Source organism: Crocuta crocuta, unplaced genomic scaffold, assembly GCF_008692635.1.
Source record: "Crocuta crocuta isolate KB4526 unplaced genomic scaffold, BGI_CrCroc_1.0 scaffold262, whole genome shotgun sequence".
In the NCBI taxonomy this organism is placed as follows: Eukaryota; Metazoa; Chordata; class Mammalia; order Carnivora; family Hyaenidae; genus Crocuta; species Crocuta crocuta.
Genome location: NW_027528869.1, coordinates 6271225 through 6294964, shown reverse-complemented (window position 1 = coordinate 6294964; position 23740 = coordinate 6271225). Strand labels below are relative to the sequence as shown.

At 37.8% G+C, this 23740-nt stretch overlaps 2 protein-coding genes across 2 annotated transcripts; both read right to left on the bottom strand.

Annotated features, from left to right (window-relative positions):
* Window positions 1-7176: 7176 nt before the first annotated feature.
* On the bottom strand, window positions 7177-8172 carry LOC144225237 (taste receptor type 2 member 9-like). Its single transcript, XM_077756410.1, has one exon. The coding sequence runs from the start codon at window positions 8170-8172 to the stop codon at window positions 7177-7179; it is 996 nt and encodes a 331-aa protein (XP_077612536.1).
* A 12030-nt stretch (window positions 8173-20202) lies between these two features.
* TAS2R10 (taste 2 receptor member 10) lies at window positions 20203-21192 on the bottom strand. The gene has a single exon (XM_077756416.1). The coding sequence runs from the start codon at window positions 21190-21192 to the stop codon at window positions 20203-20205; it is 990 nt and encodes a 329-aa protein (XP_077612542.1).
* Between the last annotated feature and the right edge of the window lie 2548 nt (window positions 21193-23740).

The window sequence follows — 23740 nt, the reverse complement described above, 5'->3', positions numbered from 1 at the left end:
AAGACTGTAGCTATCATCATTAAACCCTAATTAGTCTTGGGAAGCTAATGTGATTGGTAATCCCTGGCCTGGCCACTGCATGTGTCACCTGTATGTAAAACCTGTATCAGCGGGTTTTACTTTTCCACATAGGGTGCATTTAGGCTGAGCTACATTTTAGGATGCAAATTAGACCTGTTCTCTTTCAATATCCTGCACTGTCCTTCTAAGGCTATGTTTTGTTATGTTTTGGATTCGTTAATCTGTAGCACATACTAGTAACCTCCGTAGGAATACTAGATTTAGCAAATAAAAATACAGGACACCCAGTTAAACTTGAATTTCAAATAAACAATGAATGATTTTTTTTAAGTGTGTGTACTAATTACATGAGATTACTGAAATTCAAATTTAATTGAGTGTCCTGTATTTAATCTGGCAAATCTAACCTCTGAAGATTTTCTAGCAAATAGAAAAGGGGCCCAAATCAAAATTTGTGGAAGAATCTTCATTTTCTGAAAGGATAATATTGATTACCACTAAAAGTCTAAAGTTTGACCTGACATTGAGAACCATAGATTTTCAGCGAATTTAAAAGGTTAACACTAAATATAGATAATTAGGTTTAAAAAAAATATTTTAGCTCCTTTATCTTGGTTGTTCAGCTGAATGATTACATGCACAAGGTTTCATAGAATAGTGCATTGTCTTATTAGTCAAGTGACATTTAATGGCCATTTAGTTTGTGATGCCATGTATTTTAAAAAATTTTTAATGTTTATTTATTTTTGAGAGATACAGGGAGTGAGAGAGAGAGAGAGACAGAGCACGAGCAGGGGAGCAGCAGAGAGAGAGAGGGAGATAGAATCTGAAGCAGGTCCCAGGCTCCGGAGCTCGACGTGGGGCTCACACTCACGAACTGCAAGATCATGACCTGAGCTGAAGTCAGACGCTTAACCGACTGAGCCACCCAGGAACCCCTGTGATGCTGTATATAATGAGATGAAGGAGTCATAATAAAGAACAATATTCATTATCTTTATATTTTCCCTTTTCACTTAAAAGGTGCTCAAGGGAAGTTGTACACATGAAAGAAGAGAGCAAAATCCTGTGTTTTGATCTATTCTCCACCTTCGGCCATGCCACACTGTATCTGAGAATCTAGCTCTTCTAGACTATTCGGCAGGAGACCGATGATGAAATTTACCTCATTTCTACAGACTATTATTTTGAAGTAGCTTCTCTAAATTTAGAGTTACTGAGAAACACTTTGCAATATAGTGTTTCCATGGAATAATTCTAAGGGTGCTCATACCTTCTTTGGGAACACATATTGTCTCATCCTTCCTCAACGGACAAATGTTCATTCCTGAGACACAGCTTGGATTTTGGGGCAAATGCCTCATTCTGTGGCCATGTTCACAGATGACTGCTTTCCTCTGGGCTTAGAAATGATCCAGGGCGTGTGGGTGGCTTAGTTGGTTAAGCATCCGACTTCGGCTCAGGTCATGATCTCACGGTTCGTGAGTTTGAGGCTAGCATTGGGTTCTGTGCTGATAGCTCAGAGCCTGGAGTCTCCTTCAGATTCTGTGTCTCCCCCTCTCTCTGCCCCTCCCATGTTCATGGTCTGTCTCTGTCTCTTACTAATAAAAATGTTAAAAAGAAAAAAAAAAAGAAAAAAGTGATGATTCCTGACCCAAGCATATCATTTTCTTCTCCATAGTTTCCTGGTAAAAAAAAAAAAAAAAAGGGAGGCCTTCAGTAACTATAATAATACCTTTATCGAAATAAATTTTAGAATACATTTTTTGTTTATTTGTTTGTAAGTAAATGTAGATTTTATACATACCTGTGTTGCATAGCATGGAAGTTATGGTGCCGGTATTATGAAAACAAGATGAAAGTTCNGGCGGGGGGGGGAGGGCTCAGTCAATTAACCATAGGATTTTAGCTCAGGCCATGACTTCACAATTTGTGAGATCGAGCTCCATGTCAGCTTCTGCACTGACAGTGAGGAGCCTGCTTGGGATTCTCCCTCTCCCTCTCTCTCCTCCCCTCCCTGGCTCACACTCTCTCTCTCTCTCTCTCTCAAAATAAATACATAAACAAACTTAAAAATAAATTAAAATAAATTAAAAAATTGAAATCAGGATCTCCAAGTGAGAGATCCTTATGTTTCTTGTGATATTATTCACAACAGCTGAATGTAGATGCAACCTAATTGCCCACTGACATATGAGTGAGTTAAGAACACATGTTACATACCGACAATGGAATATCACTCAGTTTTAAAAAGAAGAAAATCTTGCAATATGCAAACACATGGGTGGACCTGGAAGACATTCTGCTAAGTGAAATAAGCTAGTTTCAGAAGGACAAATATTGCCCGATTCCACTTACGTGGGTATCTAGAACAGACAAATCATAAAAGCAAAGAGCAAAACAGTGCCTACCCGGGCCTGAAAGGACTAAGAATGGAGAGTTGCTATTCGATGAGTATCAAGTTTCAGTTATGCAAGAAATATAGGTTCTAGAGATATGCTCTCCAATATTGTGCCTACAGTTAACAGCACTACATTGTACACCTAAAAATTTGTGAAAAGCATAGATCTCATGTTAAATGCCTTAACTACAAAAAAAAAAAAAACACCGGAAAACAGAAAAAATAATTGTGTGAGAGTGTTTGGTCACCACCTTCATACTTTGAAGCCTGGTCATGGTCAGTGGAGGTAAAAACCTAAATATGGAGAAAAGGACTTCAGACTAATGGAGGAAACCTTCTCAGAAGTACTAATTTTACAAAATTTTTATTGCATCTAAACCTACAGAGGCATGTAAAGTTCATCCTGGTGAAGAATTAGCAGATATTTTGTAGACTATACTAATATATCCCGTCAAAAGAATATCAGTTCTCCTGTCTTATACAACAAATAGCATCCAAAATGATAGGCTATTAGAAATATAGTTGATGAAGTTTACATACATAAGACTGTAAATATTGGGACATTATGGGGTGAATTTTACATCATCATATGCAGAGAGATGGATAATCTTCAGGTAATTAATATTTTAGTTATAACAAAAGGAAATGAACAGATTGAAATAGACCAGAATTTGACATGGCAAATGGGTAGGAGCTGAAGTGCACAGTCATATGGGAACAGACATGAACTGAACTTAGATGTTCTAAATTCTAGATCAGGTGTGTCAGTGCTACTCTAGTAAGGAAGGATTTGACGCTTTTGTAGTGATTCTTGTTTTCTGTTATTTTTTTGTAATTTGCCCTGTGTTTGTTAAGGGTATACATGCTTTTTTAAGGGATAACAGTTATCCTACAATGTATGCTATTTCTTCTCAATTCATTGTTTTGCTAAAGTCCCTAATGAAAAGAACCCTTGCAGGTCATATTAAGAAAGGAACCTGAGGGAAGCAGTCTGATTGACATTACTTAGCCCCATCCTTTTACCGAGATTGTGAAGGAATCTTCTAGGAATAGCCTTAGAGAGAGATGCTTGAAAGAATTCTATTCCCATCCTATTGCTGCCTGAATAGGAGATGGTTTGTACAGAAATTTAATTTCAAGGCAAATGAATAGGAGATGCCAGAAAAAGGTCCACCAGGATATATTATCTAGGAGACCACCTAATGCATCACTCACTTGGCAGGAGACAGATACATAACTGGGAACCTGAGCCAGATACGGGACAGGGGAAGATCTGAGTTCCTAGTTAATAATCCAAGGGGGAAGTGACCCAACAGAGCCATCATGGGAGCAAAATTAAGGGTCAGGAATGAAAAATATGTGATAGAAAAAAAAAAGAAAAAAAAATCAGTTCATGCAGCTCAGTGCACTTTACTACGGGCCAAAGCAAAACTTTCACAGAAAGTATCCAGGAAGGACATGCCTAACCTCTGCAGAGAGGAGGCAAAAATAATAACTGTGAGCTGTGAGCTCTGAAATTCTCAGAGGAAACAGTGAAGATGAGAATTTGGGGTGTAGAGATGCAGAAAGGATGTATACATTCACGTGCTAATAGATCTCAAGAACGCTTCGAGATGTGTACCCAAAATAAAAGGAATAACTGGAAAAAACGAGGATGTATTTTTTATTAGGCAATGAGATTTGGTTTTCAAGTTCACTTAGAAAGCTAAGATTTTATAGCAGGGAGGCCATTTTGCCCTATCTCAGCATCCTAATAGATGCCTGCCTCGGCGTGTTAGTCCCAATAATTAAAATGAGTGAATGGCCAGAAGGATAGAGAATTGCTAGAGCTTCTCCAAACATCACAGCTAACTTGCTTTCTTTCGTAAGGTGGCAATAAGTCTCCAAAAGGGAAGGCCGATAATATACAAAAAGGAGGAAGAGAAGTGAAGTCATAGTTTTCCTGGCTCCCCCATCGGCCTCTGTGCTGGGATCTCCACAGCCTGTAACACTGGGTTTCATTTGCTTGACATGTTTCTATAGGGACATAGTTAAAAGGAAAAATGAGATCAATGACACAGTCCATGGGACAATTGCCAACAGGTTAAAGAGAGTCAGCGGGTTGAAGCACTGACTCTTACTCACATGGAACATTTCAGGCCAGTTACTTTTATGTTTTGCAATTTTATGAAATTGGTGTCATTGCCAGTAGAAGGCTGGCCACAGCGGGAATAGCCAAAGAGCCCAGGAGAATTCAATGAATCATGTTGTCAATTCTCCCTCTTCTGCCAGAGAAAAAGTGGGTGGGAGAAGTTGGTTACCTTGAGGAAATAGAAAACATTGAGACGGGTGGCAGACCACATACTTAAGTAGTTGGTGAGTGTCCAGAAGACATACATGATGGCTTGCAGTTTAGCATTTTCATAAAAATCTGGGTAGAGTACCATTATGATGACCTTTACTATCATTATACAGAGCAAACAAATTCTGGAGAGGGCTAGACTGGGAAGGGCATAGACGGTTGAGGTGTTCGTTTTCTTCTGAAACCAGTCAATCCAGTTTACCAGTCCAATGTGTACATGCCCCTAAATTTCTATTATGGATTCTCCCATTATTATGATCATGAAGACGTTGTCTTCTGTACTGAGCATGTTGTAGAGAGAACACCCTGGTCTCCAATATCACTACAGATAGGCTAATTTACAGATTCTCAGTTGGAGAGTCGTAAATAAGTTCTTCAAATCATGGAATAATGTTTTCATTTCATTGACTATTTGGATTTTGATATCATTCCAGAAGTACCGAGCTCTCTTTTGAAGTAGGATCGCTTCTACGTTCGTGAGGACTAAACCAACTGGTTGTTCCAAACATTTTGACTAGCTTTGAGCCTGGGCAAATTATAATCATCACCCTTTAGTGAGTGGTAAGTGAAATGTTTGGTTGAAAATGCTCTCATACATATTAAAAGAGATTATATTTCATGAATTTGCAACAGGCTTCTTGCTATTGAGTCTTGCATACTTCCATCTGTTGAACTGACTTTCAAATAGGGAGCCACAGAAAACAAAAAAAAACATGGATTCCATAATCACAATGTGTAAAGTGTAAGTTCATTTTCATCACCATAAATTGTAAGCCAATCAAACTCAGATTTCCTAGTAGAAATGAATTTTAGTGTTGGAAATGATCAGTACAGTTGGATTATAGAAAATTGGCATTCAGTTAGAGGATCATAATTTTTATTTTCAAATAAATGGTTAATTAGAGAAGGGTATGATACCAATCCAATTATAAATGGTATAGTGTTATTAGTCAGGCAGGCACATGGCAATATTTACAAAAATTTTCTCTCTATGCAGTTTTTTAATAGAAGTGAAAGATGCTAAAGATTTGCTAGTTTCATTTCATTTATTTAATACAGGAAATGCTCCTCATTTGAAAGGCTCATCCTGAAATGTTGTCTCTTGGATAATAAACGTTTTCATATAAAATTAAGGAAACACACTTTAAATTATTCTCTTTATAATCAACTCTTTTTATAAGACTTATAATCTCACATTCTACATTACAGTCATTTCTCCAGATGGGACTATCACATTTTTAAAAAATGTTAACCAAATACTATTTCCAGGGAATAAGATGAATTCTACTATCAAATTCATTTATTCTTTCTTGGGAGACCCAGGCAACAATACATTTAAATCTAAGTAATACAAATCACAGAACTAGGGTTCTTCTTCTTGTATTTAAGTGCTTATATAATGTAAACAACATATGTAGTATATATCCTATTTCTATTGCCTAATGTGTAATAGGAGAGCATGAAATTAATAATTTAAGGAAACCTAGTTATCTGTAAAATGTTACCAGAATAGAAAAGAGAATGATGCTAAGAAGGGAAAAAACCCAAACAAACATGTCAAAGATTCCTGAGTCTAGAAGGGCAGAGAAAACATTCCAAAGAATCTTTGAGAATTGACTCTAAAACTGGGTAGTTTTGATACACATATCTCTAACTATACATCCCCCATCCCTTTTCCTGGAAAAACATTTCCATGAGATCACATCTCTTTTCTTACATTATATTACACCCTAGAGAGGACCTCACCAGTGCTTTATCTCCTTCCTTATCAGGACAAATCATTCTAGAAATCGAGGGGACAGAGCAGAAAAGATAAGAACTGACCCCCAGCTCAGATGAAGTATAGTTTTTTATATGATTGATTTTATAGGAAGGGCTGATATGTTTTAAAACCTCTTCCCCATAGCCTGTTTGCCTGAAATTTTTCTTCTGTTTTCAGAGCTCAAGGTTTTTACTAGACTATGACAGAACGGAGAATCTCTATGCCTTTAGGCAATGATATGAAATGTTAGCATGGGATTTATTTTTTTTTAATTTTTTTTTTTTTTAAATTTATTTCTGGGAGACAGAGAGAGAGCGTGAGCAGGGGAGGGTCAGAGAGAGAGGGAGTCACAGACTGAAACAGGCTCCAGGCTCTGAGCTGGCAGTCAGCACAGAGCCCGACGCGGGGCCTGAACCCACGAACCACGAGATCATGACCTGAGCGAAAGTCGGATGCTTAGCCGACTAAGCCACCCAGGCGCCCCAGCATGGGATTTAGATTCATCTTTCCTGCAGAGACAAGGAAATACATGTGGCTCACTGATAACATTTGATTTAAAGTTAAACAACGTGGAGGAGCACAAAGGGAAACTTAGAATAATGATAGCTATTCATGATTCCCAACAGCTTCCAATTAAACAAATGAATGTAATCACCTGGGAGAAGGGAAACTCTCTTGTGTTGATTTCTTTCTCCTCGCATTCAGGATTCTCTGCGGAACAAGAGGTCTCCTTCTTTGGTGGAAGCCCTTCAAACACCTCAGCACCTTCAGCAACGCCTCCCTCAGCTTGCTGTTCCCCATTATCAGGATGAACGCATGGCTTGATGGGAAAATGACAGCTACGACGCCACCAAACATCAACACTAATTTTCCCTGAGGAATCAGGAAGCTGGAAGTGACTACAAGGAAGACTGCATAATACATAATGAAGAGGAGCACAAAGATGACCACTGTCTTTATGGCCCTCATGTGTGCTTCTGTGCTGGAGTCCCTGAGCCCTGTGGCATAAAGTTTCATCTGCTTCGTATGTCTAAATAGGGAGAAAAGTAACAAGACAAATGAGATGAGGCAAAGAGTAAAGGGAACCAGAGCCCCTAGGTTCAGCATAATCACTTTGAAAGTGCTTTGGGCTTTACTCACTTTGAATTCCCAAGTTCTGTTTTCCTTAGGGTTGACGTTGAAGTGATTCCAGGAGAACTCTTTCAAAAAAACACTAATAATTATGGAGGTGAGGAAGGATGTGAGAAAAAGCCCCAGGATGACTCTGTTAACTTTTAGCTTCAGCCAGAGGAAGAACGGGCGGGATATGTTGGCTATCTTCAGTAAATAGAAAATGCTGAGACAAGCAGTGAACCAGACACTTGAATGATTGCTCAGTGTCCAGAAAGCGTCCACGATGGTGATCATCTTGCTCTGAGCATACTCGTGTGGAGAGCGTAGTATAAGAAAGCCATCGATAGATACCACACACAACAAACAGATTCTGGAAATGGCTGAGCTCACCAGGATGACGTCAATCATGGAGATATCTCCCCTTTGGAGCCAACCGGCACAGTTAACCAGTACAATAAATCCATTTCCCCAAATTCCTATAGTTAATTCACCAGCAATCAAGATCATATATATTACCTCCACTGTACTTGGCATGTCAGCAACGTTCCTATTTGGGGTATTGCCAATGATAGTATCAGCTTTCAGCGGGCCAGTGAACGACGGTGTCTGAGTCTGCCACTTACGTCCTGCTGGGTAGTGGTCTTTTTCTGTCCTCTTCCCTAGCAATGATACAGGTCAGTGAGACAGCCAGGTCTGCTCAGGGTGACAACTGCCTGAAGAATTTACTGATGGACCAGTCATGTCTTTCGTGTGCAGTGATGATTGAAAGCCTCAACGATGCAAATAGGAATGGATCTGATTTCTTGGATTTGCACAATCTTTCTCCTTTGAAGCTCTGTGTATTTTGGAGTCTTTGAATTTAAGCTGTTGACCAGGAACTTCAAGAAAGAATCAATTACTTGGAAAATAATGGATCCAAATTTAATTTGGAGATGTGGCTACATTACCATCTCTAATAACTTGCAATGTACCCCCAAATTATGATCCATTTTGTGCAAATCCATCTTCGGGAGGTTAAAAATGATTGTTAGTTTAGAGTGTAGACAATTAATATGACTAATTTCAGCCTTATGGCAATGTATTCACTTCATTAATTAGAATAACTCAATTTTCTTGTAAAGACGGTTATTTGACTTCCAGCTCCTTCTCCCTGTAATGGGGAAGACTGAGCACTGAAGACATTCCAGTTGTTCTGTTATAACACAGAATTTCACCCCAGAATCTGTACTTGTATGCAGCTGATCATGCTTTGTTAAAATGTGAATGCCACTTTCCTTATAATGCTTTCATAATAACGGATACCAATTTCAAAGACAAAACACACTTGATCATCTATCTGTACACATTTTTGGTTGTTTCCTGATTTAAGGTACCTAGCATCTCAATCCATGAAACAATAAACCAAGCTATGGTAATATTCTCTTGCACCAAGTTTAATATTTGACCAACTTAACATGTAAGGTGGAGGCTTCTAGGCTTTGCTTTCACTGGAGCAACTGCTCTGTCAGAGAAAAAGGGCTCGAGGCGATGATCTCAAGCAAATGCCCAACCTCATTTGCACATGTGTTTTAAGTATATTGGTGACAACAGACACTGAGACTGAGATACTGAGGACTGGAGACTAAGAATGCCACCCATTAAGTGGGTTGAGAGTCAAGTACCTTTTTTTTTAATGTTTATTTTTGAGAGAGAGAAAGAGAGCGCACGCGCAAGCATGAGTGGGGGAGGGGCAGAAAGAAAAGGGAGACAAAGAATCCAAAGCAGGCTCCAGGCTCTGAGCTGTCAGCACAGAGCCCAATGTGGGGCTCGAACCCACAGGCCATGAGACTATGATCTGAGCCGAAGTCCGACCCTCAACAGACTGAGTCATCCAGGTGCCCCTGGAGTCTAGTACCTTTTTGTATATTTAAAAGCAATTTGAATTTTCTTTTTGGTAAACTATTTACAGTTTTGCTCATTTTTCTACCTTTTAATGAATTTCTATGGTGTTTACACATTAGAGGAATTAGCACTTTTGCTATGTTCTGTATCGACAATATTTCCCCAGTTTTTCATTTGTATTCAGCTTTTCCTTCTTTTTTTTAAGTGTAAGCAGAACTTTTCAAATTTCATATAGTTCATATATTTATCAGTCTTTATGACTTCTGGATCTTGAGTTACAGTCAGAAAAATGTCTCCATTAAAATTTTCCTATATTTTCTCTATTATTTTCATGATTTGCCTTTTTTTTTTTTAACAATAGAACATTAAAAAAACAATTTGGAAATATATATGTGTATATATCTGAAATTGTCAGGTACGGATCCAACTAGATTTATGGATTGAAGATGGCTGTTCACTTGTTTCGATAATATCGATTTGGCAATCCACCTTACACCCGTGCTTGAAGATGCCACCTTTATTTAAATGATAATTTCCCAGGGCGCCTGGGTGGCTCAGTCAGTTGAGGATCCGACTTCGGCTCACGTCCTGATCTCTTGGTTTGTGAGTTCCAGCCCTATGTCGGGCTCGCTGCTGTCAACCTGTCAACACAGAGCCTGCTTTGGATCCTCTGTCTCCCTCTCTCTGCTCCTCCTATGCTTGCGTTCTCCCAAACATATAAAAATGTTTTTAAATAAAATAAAATAAATGATAATTTCCCTTATGTATTTGCAGATGAAATGGTTACTGTTCTTGTCTTTTAATGCATTAGTAATGACTAAACAGACTGTGAATGGCCTGGCTATTTCCACCTGCATAAGGAGAACTTATGACAACTCGAGATTTTCAAATTTTCAACTCATGACAGTCTGAAAACCAGAGCTCTATGGTGGCCCTGAAAGATTCACTTATGTTTTATAACCATACGTTGGGTCTAAAAGCTAATTGTGCACATAAGAGATTTACTATATAAGATGTACTCACAGATTCATCAAATCTCATCGAATGAAATGTAGAGCAAAGACGGGACAAGAGTAGGACCTTAAAACTGGGACTGAGGACATCTAGGTGCACTTGGATAAATAAAGCTGAGAATCTCGAACTCCCTTCTGGTGGAAGCAGTCCACCTTCCCATGTCAGAGGGAATCAGCCCTGCTCTGCCCGAAGACCATATAGTTACCTCACCCGGGAAAGTTACCAGGCAACTGGTAATAATCAGGATATTTATTTATTAAATAATATATTATTTAAATAATTATATTAATTAATAATTAAATATAAATTATATATATAATTAATATATATATAAAATATATATAATTAAATATAAAATTAAATGATAATATTATTTATTAAAAAATCAGGATGCTTATTTTCCTTAAGATCCACCTTGATCACCATTTTTGTCTCTTGACTCATAACCAAGGTCATAATGCAGCATGCTCTAGGCGCTGGGGGGAGGGGAAAGAGGGAAGGCAATGACAAAATCTGACCAAAAGGGAAAACATTTATACTCTGAAAGAATCGCAAGATTTCCCACATTTATATTGGCCAGAGCTCAAAGAACACATGTAAGAATGGACTCTAACGATTTTAGACCAAAGACGAGAGATCTTAACCCTGGATCTGGGTCCATGCATCGATATAGCCGCCCCTTCATAGATTCTAGGCTCAGCACATCCACTAGTGTCATTTCTTGAATCTCTTCCTATCAGAAGTGCTCCAACACCAACCTATCTAGGCAGATGTTTCTTTAAATCCATTTTCTTTGTCTTGTCAAAATACTTTGTGCCATTCTTTAGAATCTTACATTCTCTGTAAACAATTTCTCTTTAATTATGGCTGTCGATGATTGCTAGTCAAGTCAGGCAAGTGACTATATTTTCCATTGAGTATTGAGAACAGAATGCTGCCATACTGGTCCTATTTTCAGACAGCTCGTATTTTTAATTACTCACTGACTTCATCTACCCACCACCCCTGACTCCAAATCCCTCACTATGTCCATGGAGATTCACAGTAAATCATCAGCAAGAACCTTATGTTCTCATTCATTTTTCTGACAGTTCACTTTACCTTCTTTGTTTGAACTCAGGGGGTCTTAAACTTTTATATACCATAGACTACTTTGACAGATTGGTGAACACTCTGATGTCTTCAGAATAATTTTTTCAGATAATAATGTCTTCAGGATGTTTTTTTTAAGTGAACAAAATAAAAATACATTGAATTTGAGGCACCTGGGTGGCTCAGTTGATTGCGTGTCCGACTTCGGCTCAGGTCATGATCTCTCAGTTAATGAGTTTGAACCCCATGTTGGGCTCTGTGCTGACAGCTCAGAGCCTGGAGCCTGCTTCGGATTCTGGGTCTCCCTCTCTCTCTCTGCCCCTCCGCTGCTCATACTCTGTCTCTCTCTGTCTCAAAAATAAATAAACATTAAAAAAATACATGGAATTTTAAAGGAATCCGGATAAATTATATGCGCATGTGTGTGTGCATAGATAGACAGATACATAGATAGATGAATATATATATATATGTATAGACATAGACATATATACATATATATATAGTCATCTTTACACCCAATGGGGGCTCAAAATCATGACCCCAAGATCAAAAATCGCATGCTCTTCCAACTGAGCCAGCCAGGTGCCCCCATTAAAGTATATTTTTAATGTGATACGGTAATCTCTGTGCTTCTTTTTTCACATAATAATAGCATCTGGAAGAAAGAGCAGTGATAAAGGTAAAACGATAATTTGAGGCATCTCTAACAACAGTGATTTGTGATTTCTAGGGGTGAACAATCACAGGTACTGCTGATGTTGCTGTGATCGTTACCTGCATTCATACCTAGAAAGAATGCTAGGCTTAAGTTAAAGGTTAATAAAAAGGAAGCTATAATTTGGTGTCCCTGCAAGTTCACAGACCTCTAAATTTTATCCATAGATGCCTTATTTTAACACTTCACAACTATCTCCTGACTTTCCTCTATGGACACTGCCTCCTCTGCAGCCTTTCAAGTGGTAACTGTTTTCCCTCTCACACTCCATCATCCAACTGAGGTGAAGCGGGTCTGGTTGTTTCGCTTCTTTGTCACTCTCAGCTCATTTTCCCTACATCCTCACAAGAGACCCAGCAACTTGGAATCCCCTGTCAGCTGTCTACATATTTTTGCAGTGTAATGTTGCAATCATTCACCAGCCTTCCTTTTATTTTAGACTTTAGACTTCTCTCTATAGTTAAACATATGAAACCTCACCACCATTCCTTTTGCCAAAGTTCCCCCAACCATCTCTTCATTACATGAAGTCAGCCTCTAATCTATTTCTCATGAATGGCTAGTAGATACAGTAGTTCCTGAGCTCTTGTATGTTAAAAACATCTTCCCTTCCCCAATGACCTTGGTACTTAAAGACAGTGTGGCTAGATAAAATATTATTGGCTCACACTTTTTTCCTTGAGCTTAGTGTTAATTTTGCCCTCTTTTTCATGTTGTTGATGAACGTTATTAAGAAGTCCGATATCAGTTTTTTTCTTTCCTCTTCAAATGACTTGTCTTTTTTGCCTGTTAACTCAGAGTCATTTATCTTTACACTTAAAGTCTAACATGATGAGTAGAGTAGGTCTCTGAGCTAACCTTTCTGGGATAGTTTTCCCATATATGCTGTCATTCTGACATATGGCTTCAGTAATTCATTTTTCTGATGTTTATTTATTATTGAGAGAAAGCTAGTGGGGGAGGGATAAAGAAGGAGGCAAAGGATCCAAAGCAGGCTCTGCAGTGACAGCAGAAAGTCCAATCTGATGCTTGAACCCATGAGCCATGGTATCATAATCTGAGCCAAAGTCGGATGCTCAACTGACTGAGCCACTCAGGCGCCCCTTCTAGAAATTTATTTTTATTTACTTAAAAACATTTTTTTAATTTTTTTAATGTTCTTTATTTCTGAGAAAGACAGCGTGAGCAGGGGAGGGTCAGAGAGAGAAGGAAACACAGAATCTGAAACAGGCTCGCGGCTCTGAGCTAGCTGTCAGCATAGAGCCCGACGTGGGGCTCGAATCCATGAACCGTGAGATCATGACCTGAGCTGAAGTCGGACGCTTAACTGACTGAGCCACTCATGTGTCCCAAGAAATTCATTTTCAAAAAGCTTTCTTATATCCTCTCTTTTTAAGTATTAGCCCATTTCCTTACTTTGTTTTTTTTCCTTCAGAGAGCCAATTATTTGTTTATCATGGCCTGCTTTTTCATATTTATCTTTTTCCCTTTCATATTGTCTTTTATGATTTCTGTGTTAATTCCTTCTTTCTCATTTCTATCTTTTCTCTTCTTTACTACCTTGTTCAATTACATGCTCTTATGTACACCAAGATTTCTCTTCATTTCTAAGGTGCTTTTGTATCTCTTTAATTTCTTTTTGTTTCTATCAGCTTCTGTGTCATGTCTTTTCATTGTTTGAACACATCTTTGAGTGTTACATTTATGTTTCATGGTGTTTTTCGCTTGTTTCTTTCTCTTCATCTTGGCATGTTGTGTTAGTTTTCCTGTTTCATGGTTGTTACTTTTTTAGTGTATATTCATATACTGAAAATGCTGAGAAGGTTGGTTTTCCCTTTGTGTGTGTGTGTGTGTGTGTGTGTGTGTGTGTGTGTGTGAGTGTGTGCATGAATGTGTATACCTGCCTTTTTTTCCCCTGCAGTAGTTTTATATGTATGTGGGTATTTTATTTTTGCTGTTGTGATTGTTGTGGTGGTTCTTGAAATTTTAAGGATATTCTTGCAAACTATTTTACCATATTAAAATACATTTTACCATATTTTCCCATAATAAAAATACATTTTAAATAAAAACATAATTTAAAACTTGAAACTGCAGACCAGAAAAATACGCAGCATAGGACAGACTAGAAATAGATAAGACAAGCTAAGCTTCTTCTTTTACTTGGGATGAAGATAAAGATATTTTAGAGGCGCCTGGGTGGCTCAGTCAGTTAAGTGTCTGTCTTCGGCTCAGGTCATGATCTCACAGTTCATGGGTTCGAGCCCCATGTCGGGCTCTGTGCTGACAGCCAGCTCAGAGCCTGGAGCCTGCTTCTGATTCTGTGTCTCTCTCTCTCTCTGACCGTCCTCTGCTCACTCTCTCTCTCTCTCTCTCAGAAATAAATAAAAAAAAAACATTAAAAAAAAGATATTTTTAAACCAGCATATGAAACTGTTGTATCAGCAGACTATAGAAAAGGAGAGGAAGAAAATTAGAAGAAAGGATGTAGAATTGAAAAAAAAAGAAGAAATGAGAAGATAGGAGATTAATATAACTGCAATGATGGTAACTATAAAATATAGGAGATTAATATAACTGCAATGAAGGTAACTATAAAAATGTTCACTCAATAATCATAATTTTGAAATTCTAATATTAACCAAAAGATCAAAAATCAGATATTTGTTTTCGCAGGAGACAATAAAAGAAAAGTGTAGAAATGTTGAAAATATACAGATGGAAAACACATAATAAATAATAACAAAATTCGTGATACTTAACATGGACAAAGGAAAATTTAATGAGTGACAAACAAGGATTTTAATATCAGTAAAAGAAAATAATAAAAGTAACAGGGGTGTCTGGGTGGCTCAGTTGGTTAAGTGTCCAACTCTTGATTTCAGCTCAGATCATGATCTCACAGCCGTGAAATCAAGAACAGCACTGGGCTCTGTGCTGAGTGTGGAGCCTGCTTAAGATTCTCTCTCTCCTACTCTGTCTGCCCCTTCCTCCTATACACTCTCTCTCTCAATTAAATAAATAAATAAATAAATAAATTTTATTTGCACAAATGCTAAGGAAATTATCAATATTGCTTCATATTAAATGCAACTACAAATGACTCATCAATCAATAATTATGAATGAATGTATATTATCAATTTCAAATGAATACATAATGAACACGAATATAAAGAAGCAATATCATTAATATGGTTTAGCTCATCTATATAAACTTGACTTCAGCACCATCAAACTCCTTTCAAGAAGACATGGAGCGTTCACCAAAATGGGTCAAATATTAAGCCAAATAAATCTTACCCTAGGCCAAGTATCATAGAAATATGTTGCCTGATCCAACTTCAATAAAATAAAATATCAATACAGAAGCTACCTTTACAAATCTCATATAACTAGAAAATTGTTCTCTTCACTCTTGAATTAAAAGGAAATTACAAAGAATCCTCTGAAACTCTTTGAGCTGATTGACTATATAAGAGCTGTGTCAACACTGAATGTATCTAAAGCAATATTTATACAGAAAATATATAGCCTTGAACACATTTACTAAACAATAAAGTGGAATGAAACTAGAAAAGAACAATCAACTTTTGCTTTCAAGGGTACGGCAAAACCTTCAGTTCAGAACACATGAAAATATGGAAAAACAAGCTCAGAATTACATTAAGTGCATGGCTCAGCTGACATGAAATTTTTAAAATACATCCTCAGATGTCAAAAATGGTGGGAAATGGCAAATTTTGAGGGGAAAAAGAAGGACTGAAAGTAGTTGGAGGGGAGGACATTTTCAACTTCCTTTCTACCAGAGCATACATACATTTTAAAGGACCATGAGCATGCGCATGTAGGGTAGGGTTCCTAGCTTGGGCTCCTCCACGGTTAGAAGTGAGATTGAATGCTATCAATAAATCAAGACCCCTGAAAGGCAATTCCTTAAAAGCAAATGAAAAAAATATCATACGAGCAACAAAAGGTTAAAATTAGGGGTATTTACCTCTCAATCACACTGAATTGCAGGAAGAATGTCATAGATCTGTTATTCTGAGAATTTACAGAAATAGACTTGCACACAGGTATATTCGTGACCAGAATTTGCCTAGAAACTTACGAACTGAAAATGGAATTTAATGAAATATCCCCAGTCAGCCTCGCAAGCAAAGTTAAATCCTTTCTGGCAGAGTGCACGGTAAAGACACTTTACCGATGGAAGTTCTTTAAAGAATTCCCGCAGATAACGTTCTAATGAAACTAAGTTCAAAATAGAATCACAAAATATGCGACGACCAAGAGTCATAATCAAGTTAGTACGCAACAGAGAGAATCAGATCCATAAATATAGAGGACTAACTGATGGTTGCTAAGGGGGAGGGCAGCACTGGGTGAAGGGTTTTAGGAGGCACAAACTCCCAATTATAAAATAAATAAGTGGCACCTGGGTGGCTCAGTCGGTTAAGCGTCTGACTTCGGCTCAGGGCGTGATCTCTCGGTTCGTGGGTTTGAGCCCCGAGTCCGGCTCTGTGCTGCCAGCTCAGAGCCTGGAGCCTGTTCCAGGTTCTGTGTCACCCTCTCTCTCTGACCCTCCCCTGCTCACATTGTCTCGCTGTCTTTCTCTCTCCCTCTCAGAAATAAATAAAAAACATTAAAAAAAATTTTAAAATAAGTAAGTCACAGGGAGGTAAAGTAAGGCATATGGAATATAGTCCATAGTGTTGTATTACACTTTTGGTGGTGAACATTTTATATTGTATACAATTGTTGAATCACTATGTTGTACACCCCAAACTAATTTAATGTTATATGTCAGTGATACCACAATTAAAATTTTTTAACTTTTAAAAAAGCTTTTATTTATTTATTTATTTACTTATTTATTNGAGAGAGAGAGAGAGAGAATCCCAAGCAGCCTCCACACTGTCAGTGTGGAGCCCAATTCAGGGCTTGATCTTACAACCCATGAAGTCATGACCTGAGCCAAAACCAAGAGTATGTCACTTAACTGACTGAGCTACACAGGCACCCCTAAAACATTTTAATTAATGAAAGTAAATTTAAAAAAAAAAGAGAGAGTACAAACAATAAACTAAATGAACAGACCTGCCAAGGTAATAGCCATTTAGAGTTAGTACTTACAGAGTTTGTGAAAACTCTGGAGAATGCTCTTTTCATCATTTCTCAAGGAAAGGAAACCAAACAGATTTTATTCATGTATCTTATTTTTTATATAATTATATTTTCCCTGATCACATCAATTATTGCATACATTTATTGCATAAATTACAGAATTTATTGCATAAATGTATTTATGCTTAAACACATACACTTATTGCATAAATTACAGAAAATTTAGAAATTTATAGTACAGTCAAAGAAGAAAACAAAAATTGTCTATAATCCTGCTGTGTATAGATAAAGGACGTATCCATCTAGTTTATATATAAATATAATCAAAATAAATTTTTAAGCAACATACCTATGTATCTATACTTGTCTATTTTGAAATTTATCTTGAAATCTATGTAGAAACATGTTAACAATAGTAAGCTGAGCATCACAAATACGCACAATCTTAATTTCTCCTTCATCCTTTTCTGTGCTTTTGAATTTTAGGTGGAGCAAAAGGTTTTATTTTATGATCAGACAAAGAAATGGAGTTATTGATAAAAGGAACATGTATCAATAAAACCAAATCAAATTCTTCCAAAATAGTAGGAGAAATCATAAAGAGAAAAAAATGGATTTGAGTTTATATACATTACAAACTTGCTTCCACCAACACCACAAACTAAGTTATTTGCAGAATAGCAAATTAAGAAAAAAGATCATAACATATACGGCATAATGTCAATAAATTAAGTGTCAGATTCGTAAGAAACATCATAAGGCATGAAAGAAAATAGAGGAAAACAAATGAACAATTCCCCCAAATTATATCCCGTTGGTTAATAATTCTGTACAAGTGCTTTAACTTCATTAGTGATCAAATATATGCAAATTAGAAAGATGTTTTGTGATCAAAGTAACAACTTTAAAAATAATAATCTTGAATGATTTTGAGATTAAAATAGGGTGGGTTATGTTTTTCGCTATCAAAATATTAGTTTACTATTTCTGCCAGGCAACTTACCAACTGCAAGAAATTTATCAAGTCCTTCTTTACTGGAAGTTTTTAGAATGTTTTATTTATTTATTTTGAGAGAGAGAGAGAGAGAGAGAAGCAAGCAGGGGAAGGTCAGAGAGAGAGGAAGACACAGAACCCCAAGCAGGCTCCCGCCTATCAGCGCAGAGCTGACACAGGGCTCAAAGGCACAACCCATGAGATCATGACCTGAGCCAAAACCAGAGAGTTGGACACCTAACTGACCGAGCCACCCAGGCTCCCTGACACTGGAATTTTTCTTTAAAAGTAATCTCAAATACTGCACTCTATCTACTAGCGGTGCTGGACTTTCATTTCCTGCAATGCCCTCTCCTCTTTCTAGCTTCAACACCAATGCACATGCTCACTCCCCACCCCAAATCTCTCCTGTTCTGCCCACCTTACTCTTGGGCATTATTCAGATCCAAAATAAAACAAAATAAAAACATTTCAACCTCAGAGGCACCTTCTCTACTCGCAGACTGAATAAGGTCATTTGCTTAGCAATCTTCAGTTTTATCTCTCCCAACACCATAAATACAATTGTTTAAATTATTATGTGCTGTTCTTTGCTTTAGGGGCACCTGGGTGGCTCGGTCAGTTGAGCGTCTGACTTCGGCTCAGGTCATGATCTCGTGGTCCATTAGTTCAAGACCCACGGCTCTGTGCTGACAGCTCGGAGCCTGGAGCCCACTTTGGATTCTGTGTCTCCCTGTCTCTCTCCTCCCCTGCTCACACTGTCTCTCCCTCTCTCTCAAAAATAAATAAAACACTAAAAACAAAGTTAAAAACCAGCAGTAAATATGTCTGTGAGTGCGAGTTTGTGTGTATGAATATAAATATGTGTAACACTCTAGAGCAGACTGTCTCCTATTTCACACTGATCCCATGCTGGCCTCAGTCTTGTGTCCCTTAGCACAACTCAGCGACCACACTGTTGAGTCCTTTGGATCTGTACTTCTACCAGAATCTTCGCTCAGCTCTTTTGGTTCATGATTTCCCTTCATCTCCAATCAGTGGGTTTGAAGAATGTAAAGACTCGTTTTATCAGTGTTCTGATCCCCTGTTCCCCACATAGACTCTGCTTCCTGAGCTATTTCCTACAGAACATCTACTACTATTACTACTGCTGTTCCGTCAAACACATGCCAGTAAAAAAGAAAGAAAGGAAGGAAGAAGGAAGGAAGGAAGGAAGGAAGAAAGAAAAAGAAAGAAAGAAAGAAAGAAAGAAAGAAAGAAAGAAAGAAAGAAAGAAAGAAAGAAAAGAAACATTAAGATTTAAACAGTGAAAATAAAAGTGATCTTTTTAAAAAGCTAAAACTGCACACTCAAAAGATGCGCCTCGGTGTCTGTCTCTCACATCCACGTTCTAAATATCAAGATTGATTACAGTTTTCTTTGTCTTGCCTTCTTTTTCCTACGGGTCTTATTGGTGAAAGGCTGTTAGTGCTTCACGGAAGTCAAGTCAAGCACAGGGAAAACCCTGACTTTAGGTGCTTATTCTCACCAGCAAAACCTTTATAGTGAAGAGTCTTCAAGCTGTTTCTCCTCTGAGGGGTGTGTGGGTAGATGTAGTTGCACGGAAACTGACCCAGCCGCTGAATTTTCATGTGGAAGGTGAAATTTCCTACAATGTAGTCAAAACAATTACGGAAGAGTTTGGTGAGGTTCGATAACACAGGTGCAACCAAGGCAAGTATGTCGTGCAAGTGGACAGAACTTTAGGGGCTTCTTCTTCTCCAGATTATTCTCCGAGAACATCCATTTCTCCCCATCCCGGTCTGTGCCGCTGGGAGCAGTCGCCTCGTCTCATAGCACTTGAACCGCTGCAGTGCTGTCAGAGAGGCTTGCTTTAGCTTGCTGTTTCCAAGAATTAGGATAAATGAGTGACCCCAGGGATACACGACTGTGGTCGTCATACCAAAAATAAACAGCAGTTTGTTTTCTGGCACTGTGAAATATGCTATTTCTATGGCGATGCCTGTAAGATACAAGAGAAAGAGGATGATAAAAGAGATCAAGACTGTCATGGCTTTCCTATGTGCTTCTGATCTGGAGTCTTGGAGTCCGGTGACATTCAGTTGCATCCGTCTGCTGTGTGTCCAAAGGGAAATGAGTAACAGGAAGCATGTAATCAGGAATAGCGCCGAGAGGAGGATGACTCCGAGACTGGTCAAAATCTGCTTAGTAAAGAACGCACTCTTCTGCTCGTTGAACAGCCAGGTTGCGTTTCCATTCTCCGCTTTTTGATCATTAAGAACCTTCACAACTTGGGGGAAAGTAAATAGCCATGAAATAAACAAGGATCCCATCAGAAGGGGAAGAATCCTATTGATTCTACCCTTCAACCAGAGGAAAATGTGGTGGGAAAAATCTGCGATCCTCAGGAAATAGAAGATGCTGAGGCTGGTGGCAAACCAGATATTTGATTGATTGATAATTACCCATAAGTAACTAATATAATCAATTAGGTTACCGGAAGAATACATATCTGGAGAGAATATCCTTATAAATCCGTCTACAATTATTATCAGTATCAGACAAATTCTGGAAGCAGCTAAGCCAGTGAGAATGAAGTCAATCATAGAAACCTTTTTGTTCTTCACACAGTCAATACAGTTTACAAAGCCAATAAATCCATTCCCTAAAACTCCCAGTATTGATTGACTAACTGCTATACAAATGAGGAGGCCTTCCACTACGCTCAGCATAACTGCCAATTCCCAATATTGCTTCTGTTACATCTATTTTAGATTACCTGCTGCGGAATGCGACAAACATTGACTGCTTGACGGAAAAATTATTTTCTTCTCTCTCATCACATGAAGGCTTGAAAGTGCCCCAACAATGCCTTGTGATGGAATCTGAAATGTCTTCATGGAGACCCCTCAGAGACATCTATAAAACTTAGCTAGACTGGAGAATGCGTGCCCAAACGGAATGCCTACCTACAATTTGTTAAGTAGCAAATGAAAGGCACTTGTGGGGATGAGCACTGGTGTTATATGGAAACCAACTTGACAATAAACTATTTGTAAAAAAAAAAAAAAAATGCAAATGAAAGTTTCTGTGTCATGGATTTCACTGTTTTGCATTTGTTAGCCTGAATTCTGGAGTAGGAGAGCCAAACGTATTCTCACGGGAAGCAAAACATAACCGAAACAAAACTTGGACTTCATCTATTTATATGTCAACCATAACATCATTTGTGTTGTGCTTATGACAGTTGAGATGTATATAAAGGAAAAAATGACTTATAGAGGTGACAGATGAATTTAGTCAGTGTGGACACTTACTCTGAATAATTAAAGGCATACATCATTTTCCTGATAATTTAGGCAACATATATTTCAAGTTTCAATATAAAGAGGACAATAGATTATGACTCAATTATACAGAAACACTGAACAATGGTTACTTTGTGTTAAAGTAGGTAGGAAGAGCAATGAAAACGTATTAATTTAATACATTTTAATAATAGCTTAATAATTGTGCTATTCTATTAAAACTTAAGCTCAACTCTGGGTATGCTAAATTTCACAAATATTGTCTTACAGAATGGTGCTATGTTTTTAGTCTTGTAAGTTTTTCCATCTGTGAATGCAGATTATGTTGACTGCTTTTGATTTCAAAGGCTTTTATAAATAATCTTTTCATTGAGCCTTTTCCATTTTGATGGCGTAGGCATTCATTCATGTAGTCAATGAGTGTTTTACTGAGTGTCTAAATATTTCATGCTGTCTCCTGGACGTGGAAGAAATAAAACGATACACAAGACCTCAAAGCGTGTGTGATTCATGGAGTTTATATTCTAACGGAGGAAGCAGGAAACAATGACTTAAGTCAATATATCGATTCACACTTTTACTATTAAAAGTAAAACTTGACAGTTTTTGTGACATAGGTTCCCAACACTGTGCGAAGCACTTTATGGTCATTTTCCTGTTTCAGTTTCACAAATAGGCCTTTAAAATAGGCCCGATTATCTTCATTTTAAAGATGAATAAACTAAGCTTCAGAGGTGAGAACTCCCACTCATCCTGGCGCAAAGTCTATGCAGAAAAATCTCACAAGGAGCTCACAATACATTATCATTAAGCATCAGAACAGACTATACGTGGGTCAGGAAAGCAAAACAAGCACAAACAAGCAGCAAACCGAGGCTCTGTATGGACTGCAAATCTTGGAGTTGACAGATAAGAGTATCTGCAGATGTTACAGTGATGTATGAAATGCTTTTAAAAAATTAAAGACGCAAATGCAATTTCATAGAAGAACAACAATAAGATACTGTCAGAAAGAAACGGGAACATTTGGGGATAAATCTTCTAGAAATAAAAAATAAATTGAGCACCTGCGTGGCTCAGTCGGTTAAGCATCTGACTTTGGCTCAGGTCATGATTCTTGGAGTCCACGAGTTCGAGCCTCATATTGGGCTCTGAGCTATCAGGTTGGAGCCTGGAGCCTGCTTCGGATTCTGTGTCTCCCTCTTTCTGCCTTTTCTTATTTATTCATGTTCTGATGGATTGCTTATGTATTTCCTAGAGGGTTTTTTTTTTTTTTGCCTTTGTTGTTCACACTACCTTAAAATTTTTGCAAGGAGTTCCATACTTCATGAAATTAGTCTCTGATGGGTCCCCGTTAGTTCTCAGTTGCCTTTGAATTTTGCTTGCAGAGTTGCTGTTATTGTTTTTTTCTTCTTTTTAAAAATTAACTAATTGATTTAATTTTATTTATTTATTCGAGAGAGAGAGCATGAATGAGAGATGTGCAGAGAAAGAGGGAAAGAGGATATTAACTAATATTCATATTAATAATAACAACAAGAATTCTATGAACTATGCCAGGATCCAGAAATACCTGTTTTGGTTAGCTGCTCAAATTCTTTGATAAAATACAAACTGTAGCATAATACTAAGCCTATATATTTTTTCTAGTAAGTGTGTGGGAGAAGAAGAGAATATAAGATAACTATTTCATTTAGTTTTCCTATAAAAATGTTGGAAAACAAAAATGCACCTACTTGTGGGGTGCCTGGGTGGCTTAGTCGGTTAAGCGTCCAACTTCAGCTCAGGTCATGATCTCACTGTTCCTGAGTTCAAGCCCCACCTCAGGCTCTGCGCTGACAGCTCAGAGCCTGGATCCTGCTTTGGATTCTGTGTCTCCTTCTCTCTCTCTGCTCCTCCTCTGCTTGCACTCTGTCTCTCTTTCTCAAAAATAAATAAACATCAAAAAAAATTTTTTAATTAAAAAATAAAA